This window comes from Euwallacea fornicatus, chromosome 7 (assembly GCF_040115645.1).
Source record: "Euwallacea fornicatus isolate EFF26 chromosome 7, ASM4011564v1, whole genome shotgun sequence".
Lineage (NCBI taxonomy): Eukaryota > Metazoa > Arthropoda > Insecta > Coleoptera > Curculionidae > Euwallacea > Euwallacea fornicatus.
Genome location: NC_089547.1, coordinates 4,458,171 through 4,471,199, shown reverse-complemented (window position 1 = coordinate 4,471,199; position 13,029 = coordinate 4,458,171). Strand labels below are relative to the sequence as shown.

At 38.5% G+C, this 13,029-nt stretch overlaps 1 protein-coding gene across 1 annotated transcript in view; it reads right to left on the bottom strand.

The window, feature by feature from the left end:
• Window positions 1-12,105, bottom strand: part of LOC136339996 (mucin-2-like) — a 36,877-nt gene extending 24,772 nt beyond the window's left edge. The window contains exon 1 of the mRNA XM_066283679.1: window positions 11,471-12,105. Within this exon, the coding sequence (XP_066139776.1) occupies window positions 11,471-11,537 (67 nt within the window). The 5' untranslated portion in view covers window positions 11,538-12,105. The remainder of the gene's footprint in view (window positions 1-11,470) is intronic.
• Window positions 12,106-13,029: the final 924 nt, after the last annotated feature.

Genomic DNA, 13,029 nt, shown 5'->3' with positions numbered 1-13,029 from the left:
TACTCGAAAATTACGCATTTCAGAGGCAATTTCGATATGACAAAAATTGCTCAGATATTAAGGCTGCTTCTAAAAACGATCTCAAATACAGTGGGTGGCCTCGAAAACGCCTATAATGTGACTAGTTTCCAGTGGAGCTGACAACGTTGCAGTAACGAAACCCGCGCATATTTTTAATAACATTTTTGTTTCGAACTTCCGCCACTTGTAGTTTCTGCCATACAGGCCTCCATTATGCAACCTCCTGTACAATGGCGAAAGGAGGCTTGAAAAGGCTCTAGAATAATCAATGAAAATCTTTCACGTGTAAGGTACATTAAGACTGAGCGATCAAGCGGCAATTAAGCCTCGTCATAGCACCCATTTTAATACTGAAAACGAGCGATTTTCTGCCATTCTAAATGCGTTAAGAAGCGTGTTCGTGGAGTTTTTGTATACTCCAGTCGACCATACGCCACTGCCCGTTCTAACTGTACCACGTTAGCTCCCCACGACTGATTGCGCCGCATTAAAAACCGCACTTTACGTTACTGTACAAAAAATAACAAGCGAGGTCTTAATGTTTATCCAAGAGAACAGAATTGGCCAAGATCCCCCAGTTCGTTTGCCAATACATTTTACAGTTCATAACCGCGAAATGATACATGAAAACGAAATTGCGAAATTTCAATGATTGCATTGTGTTTCACGGCTCACACCCAAACTTCCATCTGGGGTACTACCTGGTACTAATCATTTCCAGTAAATGGAACTGTGGCGGAATAGTCGGTAAAAATGCGGAAAAAAGTGAAACAAGCCGTGTGTGCATGATTCAATTGAATAGTTGAATGTATCACGCAGCCGAAAAAGTAGTCTTAGAAGCCGACCGGGGAGCGGAAACTGGGTTAAAACATTGACCTTTTATGAAACACTTTCGTTTCAGCGGGAACGCCCAAGACGTTTGCGAGAAGCCGCAGAAGAGCACTCGCAGAGGGGCCCAATAGTCAAGCGACAACGCCGAGGTTCTTAAACGCAAATCAAGTTCATTGCCATGATTTAGCCAGCGATCCACTTGAAACGCACCAAACGCGTCCGGGTGCAGGCAGACGTGAGCACCTTCCTAAATCGAGTGAAAACGTCCGTTCGAGACGACAAAAATCATTGAACTTGAAGGAACCAGCACGAGAAAACATTGTAACGAGCTTTGAATCCCAAACGTGTCTGTGATACACCCAGGAGGCCGATAATTGATTGCAGCCGTGTTTGAATATGTCGAAAGGGTTCCTTTGAAATTTCTGAGTGAAAGTGGTGCTTCTATTTGCATTGGACCGAACTATCAAACTCCAAGATTCCACATAATTTAGTTGTCAAACAAGAATCATCGATGAAAGTTCCCGCGGAATTTGTAGGTGGAACCGGGTAGTGAGAAGAAAGTACCTTTCGGAGGTCGAGGTCGAAGTGAGATGAATTACTACCGCTATTGTTGTTTGCGGCTGTCGTTCTCTCGTTCTATCGCACCTTACTTATGATGAGTGTCACTATCCAATAATGAACCACTTTTAATTTTTCAATAATTACTATCGCAAACAAAAGTTGGTACTGACCCAATAACACACATCCAACAATAAGAATCGTTGATGGGAAAATCGGAGTGAAGTTCCCATAAGAACTTTTATATTAATACATTTGCATACAATGCATTTTCGATCAGATGTGGTTCTTATTTTTATTATGGTTATTTCTCTTTTAAATGGCCCACTTTGCAGACGTCGATACAACTATGACGATTATGGGAATTTTTCGGTAACTGGACGGCGTGGACGCACAATGGACCTGTTTTGCTTTGGCAACTGCCGAGGATTTATTAGGAAATGCAGCATTGCGGAGGAATGCAAGTTTAGCAAAAGAAGAACAAACGAGAAGTGAAAGTAAAGGCCATTAGATGTGTGTGTATATGGAGTCTTGAAGTGGTTCAGAATTCCAATAAATCTTTATTTCGATTCAAGGCAGAGATGCAAAATCCTCGATTTCCAAATAGGATCGAATTCGGAGAGAAAGGATATTGGCCATGAACGCGACATCGGTGAGCGCAACCGATCCGGTACACGCGTTGATTCATTTTTCTCTGTAATCGTTAAGCCTAATGCGGCCATTGACGAATCTCCGTCAAATAAAAGCGTTAAGCCCGCGAACGAAAGTTATGATTACACCACAGTCCCCGTGGGGAAACATCAGAAGGACCCCGAAAGTGAAAAGTACGAGCGGTCTGTAATTCGAATGAAAAAAGTCGAGAAAATCAATTTCGATGATTTGATGACTCAACGGTCTTTCCGCCGCCAGGGCAAAGAATAAAAGTTCTTCCACCAATTTTTTTTCTCTGAAAAAAGTTCCTAATTCACTGCCATTACTGTGTGCGCTGCGATAACCATTAATACGTTCCTGGAAGGAGAAAAAACTCCGAATTTCGCAAATAATGCAAAAAGAAGAAAACGGTGGTTAAAACGAATTAAATGAACCATCGGCAGTTTACATTGTTCCAGTTACCAATTTCAATAATTGCACATCGCTAACCGCAACATTCGCCTTCTCAGCCCAGGTTTTTATTCTCTGGTTAAACTGGCGCACCTCAAGAAGAAAAAACATTTTTTTTTCCTGTTGAGGTGAGTTCAGGCCAGAAAAAATATAGGAGACATGTCACTTTAACCCGCCTAAAATTAAGATATGAACGATTATTACAACATTATATTAAGCAATATTTTAACGTTTTCTTAAAAACTATTTGCGGATTATGTACATAAACGACGAAAAAAAATCGTTTTCATTCGTCATTCAATGTTCATTAATTATTCACACTGTGTCATATGTGCCTTATGTTTACCAAACACTGTGTAACGAAAATAAAACATACACATGTTCAGCTTGTTTACGTGGATGTTTTATTTTCGTATTATTTATAACATTTTTCAACTTTTTTCTTAAATTTACCCCACCCACCCTACTCCCCTACTCCCCCTATTCACTCCGCGGTCCAGAAAGCTTGCAGATACTTATAAGGAAAATAGGTAAAAAAAAATCAACAATTTTATTGTAAAGAATCATGTGTTACAATGGCAAAAAGGCATTTTTGCAAAGGAACACCCATTATTTTTGATGGGTTAAAATGCTATGAACCCAACACATATTTTTACATGGTAGAGGTGTGTCAGTAACCACTTCTGCGAACATATGAGCTGGATCGTTGATCACACCTAAAGGGGCGTTCTCTCAGTCATCGGTAAACAATAGCATTGATTTTTAATAACGGTACAAATTATTCATGACAACAAACTAAAGCTCCGTTTGCACAATTAGACACGTAGGAGATGGGCAATACTTTTGCGTGGCCCGGTAAGGTTGCCATTATTATTTCAATGCTTGACCTTATTGACCCATCTTGACTGATGGGATACTTAATCACCATCGCCTTTTTGGGACAATACCGGTGCTTTCGAGTATGGGTTTCTTGGGCTTAAAAAGGGCAGAGAAGTAACAGGAAGAGTGAGTAATTTGTTGGTTTCATACAACAATAAAGTATTCCTGAGTTCTATTACTTCACACGTCATCATTTTCCTTTTGTTGTAATAATGCAGGCAATGCGTTATGGCCCTCATTAAATCTGCGAAGACTTGAATGTGTATTGCTCGCCTTTTAGATATATGGTAAGTAATAAAGTTGAAACGTTACTGCCTGTATTAGACTAAGAACAATAAAGCAATACAGCGCAATGGGATCTGTGTATAAGTAATAAATTGTAAGTGAAAAATTAAGGTTTTACAAGTGGTTACGTGTTTAATGGTGTAATTTGCATTTTAGCATTTTGCATTGCATTGGCATTTTGCAGGCTAGTTTTTTTTTCTGAAAAATAATATGATGTAATCAAGATTTGATTGCCCCAATAACTATAAGTAACTACTAACTGATAAATGGTATAATTTAACCAACAAGCATCAGCCGCAAACGAAGGCGCCAATTACACGAATGGGTTTAGAGACCTTTTAATGAGTCTTGTATACCATTTTGGTACGACAACAAAAAATACAAATAAAGAAAAAGCATCCCCGCTCTCCTTTGGGATTTGAACCTGGTATCAATCACGTTGGAGGCGCGACATCAAATCCAATCAATCAAACACACATCGAACACCTCTAAAGGCTTAATGCTACTACATCTGCGAAATTGACTTGTATGTGCTCTTCGCCACGCGCAGTCATGGTTACCTCTTGATGATATGCTTAAGTACCATTGGTGATTACTGATGTGAAGTGTTGCATATGTAAACACGGGGAGTATTAAAGGTCGAAAAAACCGCTTCTATAACCTGAGCCCCTTCTTTAATACAGAAATTTGGGAAACTGTTCGAAGCTGGTCACTACCGATATTCCTAAGATTGTTGTGGTAGGGTCCATTACAGTAATTACTGGTATAATTAAAAAAAAAAACGGTTTAAAAGGAACTTCGAGGCACAGAAAATAATTTTTTAATCGATAAAAAAAACTATCGATCGATATGGTTATATCGACATAACGTTGACATTACATTGACATCACAAATTCTCCTTATTAGAGCATCATTCTTGCCATATCCGAGCAGATTTTAAAAACAAAAGATTAACGCTGTAGTCTACGTGTACCGTTCGCGAATCTTCTGCATCGATCGCAATTAAACCGCAAATGTTGAGTGAAATTTTAGAAAAAATTAGCAAAATTCTGTGCTAAATTGAAGTTTAATTTCGTAGAAACATACTGAACAACAATTCCAGATTCAAGCGGACCGAAAGTGTTTAAAAATCGGAGTTTAAAAGTCCGATTCATTTTAACGGTTGCGGGAATCTTTTGTTTGTTCTCGGTTTGCCGAAGATGCACAGGATGATTGGCGGCGCGAGGTGCGTTCGGGGATACCGGTGAACCTTGAAGTAAGTACCAAGCAATGGGTTATTTTTAGTTTGATTTCGAGAGTTTTTGTTGCTCTTCATACGTTCCACGTTGATCTCTATGTGCTTAAACCTAAGATGTTTTTGCTTCGCCGAATTTTCCTCTATTCGCCCACGCTTATTTTGAGTTGAATTCTCAAAATGAAAGAATACAACTGACTTTAATTTTAATTAGTTTAATTTTTTATGAGAATATTCATTTTATTTGTTTCGTTTGGGCATTATTGACCACGATGCATTACCTTAGTTTTGTGTTTTCAAATCAACTAAGAATGATATTCTCGGACGTCACGTAACGGCCGCATGAGACTGACTTAATCAGCATTTTCAAACATAAAGGAGTCGGACAAGAATTTTCAAAATTTTAACTGAGAGGTAAGCGACTACTTTGTCCCTGCAGTACTTCATTCTTTCCTGGACGCTACTGGAAAGAGCTTAAAGTTGTGTGTACGTTCGCATGCGACGTCGGCAGTTAACCTTGATTTGTGACGTTTTTAAACCATTTTAGGGCATACCCCTGTCCTGTGCCCTTTAATGTTTTATGCGATGTGCCACCCATCACACAAGAAAATTTTTCTCTTAATTAAATCAAAACGCGGTCACAGATGTGAAAATTCAAGCTTCTATTATACTGCTTCGCACGTAATTATTTTCGATACACAATGGACTTAAACGAGACCCGACGACCACCGTCGCAAAAAGTGTGCTTTTAGGGCATTTTTTACGATTTAGAGCCTAGTTTGATAAATTAAATATGAACAAAATAACAAACTCGTAAACCAGAATAAACGGATTAAATTTCACATTTTTGTTGTTATTGTCCAATTTATCATTGTTCCGATATCAAATGTATTATAAGAAGTTCGCGTTAAATTCGCTTTTTCGAATCCAATTATTCGTGGATTAGATAAAATATTAAAAAACCGAAACTTACGTTTGAGATGTCGTCACGACTTCTCAACCTCCGGTGATGAAAAGTTTATGCAAAACAAATTCCGATGCAAGAAAAAGTCTTTAAATAAAGATAAGGAAAACGCACATAAATATTCATGGCTATTATTGCGAATGATGATTTTCGCAATCTTTTTATATTAACAATAACTTCGGGCGGCGTTTTTGAAACTGAGTAGGTACAAGTTTTCGTAATTAGAAACGCCCATAGACAAAGAGTTAAATGGGAGAGATAAACTTAGCACAAAATGTAACGTTAACTGGATGAAATTCAGAAGGAATAATTAGTTAATTAAAATCGATTTTAATTAGCAATTATAACGCGAATGACGGTGGCCTCACGCATTCATTACAAATACAGCATTACCTCAATTTTGAATAACCGTTAATGGGGGAAAATCTGCCGTAAACGATGGGTCCGATACTTATAAACAACACATAAACAGCTTGCACAATTTAAACAATAAAACGTTCATTTAGTGATTGAATGAATGAAGGAGATCTTTCATGTAGACTTACATGCAGGTACAGTTATTCTAAACTAACAGTTGTTCGAAATAATAATGCCTTCCATTTTTAGCGTAAGCCAGTATGAAGGATGGAATTAAATAAAGCAGTTGGTACTATTATTAAGCTGGCTAATAATCGTTGCAAAAAACGCTAAATTAGCGTGAATAATAATTGTTGTTGGGATGTTTCATGCCAATGAACAAACAATAATGGCAATAATTTGCTTATTGACTTGAGTCAGGCGAGGCAGTTGATCCGTTTATCGTTGCCAGTGGCAAACATAATTAATCAGTTCGGTGCATTATCCGTGGGTTCGCTTACCCCTTAATTCGCCCCTGACTGCGAGATCGAACTCCGAAGTTCCGAGACGAAGTGCGCCACTGATTTTCAGAAATATCGTAGGTCGATTTTTTATTATTATTTTTTTTTAATGAGGGGTGCCCACGTAAAGTTCGAAATAGGCAATATGTCGTGAAATGAAACGGAGAAATTTCGAAAAATTCCTGCGGCGAACAAGACTACGTCACGCCAACGATAACTGCGTACTGTAAAAGGTCTCTACAATTTTAAAAATGATGTCATTTAAGTGGAGTAAAAGCAATGACGTACCGGACTTTAGCACCAGCAGGACCAAGAACCATAAACAGGAGACAAAAATTGACCTACTTTTGATAATTATCTTAAAGAAATATCATGGAAATAATATGCAAATGCGGGTTTTATTGAAAATTTACATTTACATATTATTTTTGAGCATATGACGGTTTCCATGTGCGCGCCGTCGTCGTAAACTCTTATGTCAGTAATACATAACACGTGTGTAAGTCAAACAATACGAGTGGGTTACATCAAACATTTGTTATTGAAATTTGCGAAAATTGGGTTATTCAGGTTACAGGTGAAATAAAAGTTAACTGTCGAACATCTGTTCTGCGTAAATTGGTGCTACTTTCGGCATAAATACCAACCAAATAAATATTCGGTACTTATTGATTCATTTGCAATTCAAAGTAACGAGATTTACCCAAATTCACACTATAGAAAAAAACCGGAGACAAACGTGGTTATTTCCATTGATTGACCATCTTTAACGATGGTGTGTTTTAACTCAAATTCGTCAACCAATTAAAGCGAAGCCTGTCCCAGTTTCTTCTGTCGCGCAATTAACAGATGCAGTTTTCGGATTTAAATTGGTTTAGTAAATATTGTTTTTTTCGAGTTTCGGCTCAAGAACAACCGACCATATTCCGGCTAATTAGCGTGGCATGAGGCAATCGTATAGTAAATTGTCATCGAGTTAGTACTTTCATTAATTTCCCTGTTCAACCAAATCAGTTAAAGTATCCGGCACTCGAGAGAAATGAGTGCAAATAAAATATTTGAAAATGGCAACATGAGTCTCGTCCTTTGTTTTTGTATCTTCGTTTCTACCTGAGTGAAGCAGCACACACATACAATGTACATGCAAATATTTAAACCGCCATTTTTTGAATTAAAACAACCTAATTACGTCTGATTTGATGATGCGGACAGTGTAGATGACGTCTCAAACCTCCGTTTCAACGCGATTCAAACGCGTTTGACCGAAATGGGTGTAAATGAAATATACGAAAATGGCAACGCGGCGCTCTTCATTTATTACTTTTTGCGTTTGTCAACGCGTGAACGTTTCCTTCGCAACTGCCCATCGGAATAATTGAATCGCTCTTCAACTTCGCAGTGTAAACAACGTAAATAATGTCTGAATCCCCGGTTTCTAGGCATTAGTACTCAATTTAAACGCCGATAACCAGTTCTCACATCAAAATGTCATAGTATCAAGTGGAGATTATTGCCATTTCTGAATTTATCGTTGTTATGAGGTAATCGTGCAAATATTTTGCGTGATAGCAAACTGTTATATAAGAGCCTACCAGGTACCATTGAAAAGAATTCCTCAAAACAACTACGAATAAAATGCTGGATCCTGGTTTCGTGGTTAACCACACACGTCAATATCGGCGAGGGAGTACCGTTATTAGTTTATCTACAAATCTGTAAAACCGCGATTATACTCTAGTAAATTCTCAATTTTTTGGTTGTTACAGCGTACCGTTGTCTGTTGGTGATATCTAATTGAATGTTTTGATGCTTATTCCGAAGGCCGTTTGGGTAATTTAAGTCGAAAGCTTTTAGCATTGCTGATGGAATTATATTGGAAGAAAGGTTATATATACATACACATCTGCATAGAATGTTTCCTGTGCGTGTCTACTCTGGCATGTAAATTTTTATTATGTAAGTTTGGTGTAAATGAATATAATTATTTTGTGGACGAGAAAAAGCGTATACTGGTCGACGTGGCTGACTGAAAGTGAAATTAGTGCTCTAATAGAAGAATCGAAATTCCCTGCGAAGTTGAACGAGAGGAAGGTTATTAACATCCAGCAGTAGTGAGTGGTACTACCAACTTTAGAAGAAAATTACTTTCAGTTAAAAAGTGGTTAAAACTTATAATACTCTAAAGCTGCTTAAATAAGAATTTTTTGGTTTGAATAATGTAATATAAGTCCTTTCTCCGCTTTTTCTGTTCATCGTCTATCTAAATCTTGCTTGCGACGCCGAAACGAAACGTGCAAACGTATAAACAATTGGAATACCGGGTGCATCGGAAGAATTTGCTTAAAGGAAGAAGCCTCGAATTGAGTGCCACAATCAGCACTGAAAAAATGAACAATCTTTAGCCATTCTGGATTTTCGGTGTTAGAAAAACACAATTATTGTTCAACTCATCTGTACCTCCTTGAGATTCGGCACATTCAACAGGCGGCATAGGCAGATCTCAGGATAACAAAAAATTTTAAATGCATTTACTGCATCAGTAAATTTGTCGTTTATGTATCTCAAAAATAGTTACAGCAACTTTTAATTGTCGACTGCCTTATTTTCTCGCAGTTCCCATGCAATCTTTGTAGTGAACTAGGAAATGGAAACATAGATTCAGCTGGTAAAATGTGGCCTTACGGCTCTGGTGTCAAAACAACAATGATTTACGCCGTGCCGTAAATAATAATTACAAACTTGATGTAAGATGTAAAAATCGCTTAACTTATTGCGGCCGTTACACTTTGTGACTTACGAGATGCTCATACACATTACCAGTACCTTTCGTACTCAGGGAGATCTACCTTATTATGAATCTTTGCCCACAGTGAGTAATCTTTTGTGCGGCATTGACGCATCTCAATTATTTGGGACCCAAAATATTTTCTCCTGTTTATGTAAATCATGTGCGTCTGAATCTCATTAGAAAATGATATTTTGTCTAATTCGTGTCATATTGCGGAACTTCGCTTTGCGCGTCCTGCAGTCTTACTGTTTATCCAAAACCAGCATTTCCTAACTGATCGCATGCAGAGCTGTTGTTGACCGATAATTTTCGTTTTTAACACCTTTACTGGGCATTATAACAGTATAACATTAATTTAAATTTTAAATACAAAAATAAAATTGTTTAATCATTCATTTAGGAGCTTCATCTCTCCTTTCTTCATCCTCGATTAATCTCTGGTTATTTCTTTGACCTCATACTGGCCACCCAGAAGTGCGTGTGCGTATATTCCTGTACCTCTAAGCTCTCATAATCGTCCCGCAACTACTGATACAGAAATTGCGGTGACCGGTTACGCCCTGCAATAAGTCTTTAAACCTGTTCGAAATGTATAATTATCTGTTATTGAACACATTCCATTATACGTGTATCGTGTGTACTCTAGTCGACATTTTTCAGTTTTTATTTGGTCATGTTATTTGTGTCAGTATTGATGCCCTGAAGATGGGCTTCCTGTAGTATGAGAAGCGCAATTTTTCCAGTATAGTCGACTCGAATTGTTGTCGTGTTATTGTCAATTTTCAGGCAATTTATTGATCTGCGCCATGAAATCTCTGATCAAGAAATGTACCAAATAACAAAGAAATCAAAAGTAATCGACCAAAACGAGGAAAAAGTTCACTGGCTTAATTAAAATAGCAAAGTTAATCGGACGCATCAGATGAAATCAGAAATAAAGCAATTTTATGCTCGAGCGATGCTTTTACCATTTCACAGACACTTTTTCGATAAATGTTCCGCAAGTGCATCTTTTTATCGTGGAATTGTACGATTCCTGGAAAAATGTCAAATTGCATCCGCGCAGGTCTCAATTTACACGTCCTGTAATTAAATGGGTTGGTTGGTGACTGTCCTCCGCTATGACCTGAGGTCTATTGTGGTCCATTCAACGTGAGACGCACATTCTGGGTCATCCCCTAATTGGTGTGGATAGGTTCCCCGCAAACTTCATCACAACATTAAGAGATGTCCTGTTTACGTCTTTTGACCTCCGTCGAACGAATCTAATCTTTTTCTGCCAGTTGCTGGACGTTCGCACAGAACGTCCTCCGTGGTCTTCACCCCCTAGAGACACAACTGGCACCCGAAATCCTCAAAAATGCCCGTTTTGTGCAAGTGGACCAAAAACAAACCATGCCCTGGTATAAATCACCAGAGCAATTCCGTATGGCACTTTTTTGATCGTATTGGAAATTGGGTTCAATCGATTGGGTATTTGGAATGCTGGTTGAGTTCCTAGAAAGGGCAGGGCCGCCCCCTTGGCGGAGATGATGTCGACCTAATTACCTCGAAAACCCCAGTGACCTGGTATCGATAACAACATTCCTAATTCACGGTCGAAAACATAATTAAGAAAATTACGTTTATTCCATCATTTTTCAGAAAGTTTAAATTCGGCTAATAAATTTTGGTTTTTAACGGGAATCTTACTTCGCGATTGCCTGAAATCATACAAAAAAAGTCGTCCCCGGCTTCTGCATCAGAACAACACGGAGGAAACTAAAATGGAAGCTGGATAGAGAACAGTGGGACATGGCCTCCATCGCCCGGACAGTGTGGCTTGCTGTCCAGCCTGTTGATTTCCACTTTACTCCTTTCGAGTTCTAGGTATTATTCGTGCAGAGTGTGATAGTTCTTTGAAACGCTTATTTTCTGAGCATACTGCTCAGAGCCACGGGGAATAAACCTACCTTGAATACTATCCAGAACTAGGAGCAACGCCACTACTGTCGCATACCAACTCCTGGGTTGTAACATTTTTCTGATGAAGAACAAAATATCCTGCAGCTCGATAAAATTCACAACAATCACTGATCACATCCCTGCCCCCGCCCGGATATTGTATCGATACTGGACTCGTTCCAGTATCGACTGGAAATCGTTATCAATTCGCCCCGGTATCGAAAGTGTGTCGCGCCGCCGTATCGACTGTGGTTCTTGCAGGAAGGAAGAGTGCGCTATAAGGTCTACTGTGAACGTCGAGAACCGACTGAAATTGTGGTAAAATGTCTTCGGCGTTTGCAAAGAATTGTTAACAACCAGTCACCTGTTTGGCATAGCCAGAAGGTAGAAAGCTGGTCGGAGGCGCGAGAGAGGCGATGGCATATTATACGAAAATACCTGCTTGTGATTCAGGATCTTTATACAGTCGATGGAGGAGGGTGGTAGGCTTAGGATCATCATTGAGATTTTTGGAAAAAATACGGTTAAAATATCAAAATAAAAAAAGATTAATAAATGAATCCTAACGGTAAAAAATTAAAAAAGAATTCCCTCGAGACCATGGGTACACCACTGGATACCAAGAGTTCGGAAAACACATATCAATATATGAATTTGGCTTTAAACCAGCCATTCATCGACTTTTCACGCTGACGAACAGCATACAAAGGATACTACATCTAAATGGTAGAAGATCAGCAAGTTTATTGAATTTAGGCGATCACCAAAAGAGGCACACCACGAAGGGTAGCGGTTTTCCTTGGGGGGACGATTAAAAATTTCGCCCAGGGCGGCAGGCTTACTAAGGCCGATCTTGCTTGCAGAATAAGAAACTTGTAAGCAAACCAAAATTTTGAAGTTCATTCGAAACATGAGAATAGAAATTACTAATCGGACAATGCATTTTCGATCGCTGACGCCTAGAAATCAATCGGTATAAAAACTGCGACAAAAAAGGTCCTCTGCAGTGCGTTCTCAGTCTACCGACTGATACTGAAGAAAAATGAAACGTACAGACCTTCGTCAAAAACTGGACGATCTTGAACCCTCCGTGACTTACAAGACAAACCAGTCAACCCCGTTTCCTTTAAACGAACGAAAATAACAAAACAGATTTTGTCGCTGATTCATTTTTTCAGTATAAAATTTCAATAGAAATGTGGGAATGTGGACTGATCGATGAATGGAATGTTACATCGCTAAAACGAGAATCGAAGAAAATGTGCCATTATGTTAAATTATAATTAAAAATGCGTGAAAGTTTGTAGACTAAGATGCGCGGAGAAGATTACACATCCGTTTTATAGTAATATGAGCTTACAAGCCAGGTCTTATGTGGCATTGTATGACTACGATAGAAAAGAATATTCTACGATTTATTCATAACTTTGTAACATACAAGCATGGGGGTTTTTGCGACACCTTTTCTACAAACTTTCATGAATTGCACGATTTTCTTAGAGAACTAGTAATAATTGATCGCAAACGCCGATTTCGATTAATCATATATTTGATTTTCTCTCCAGGC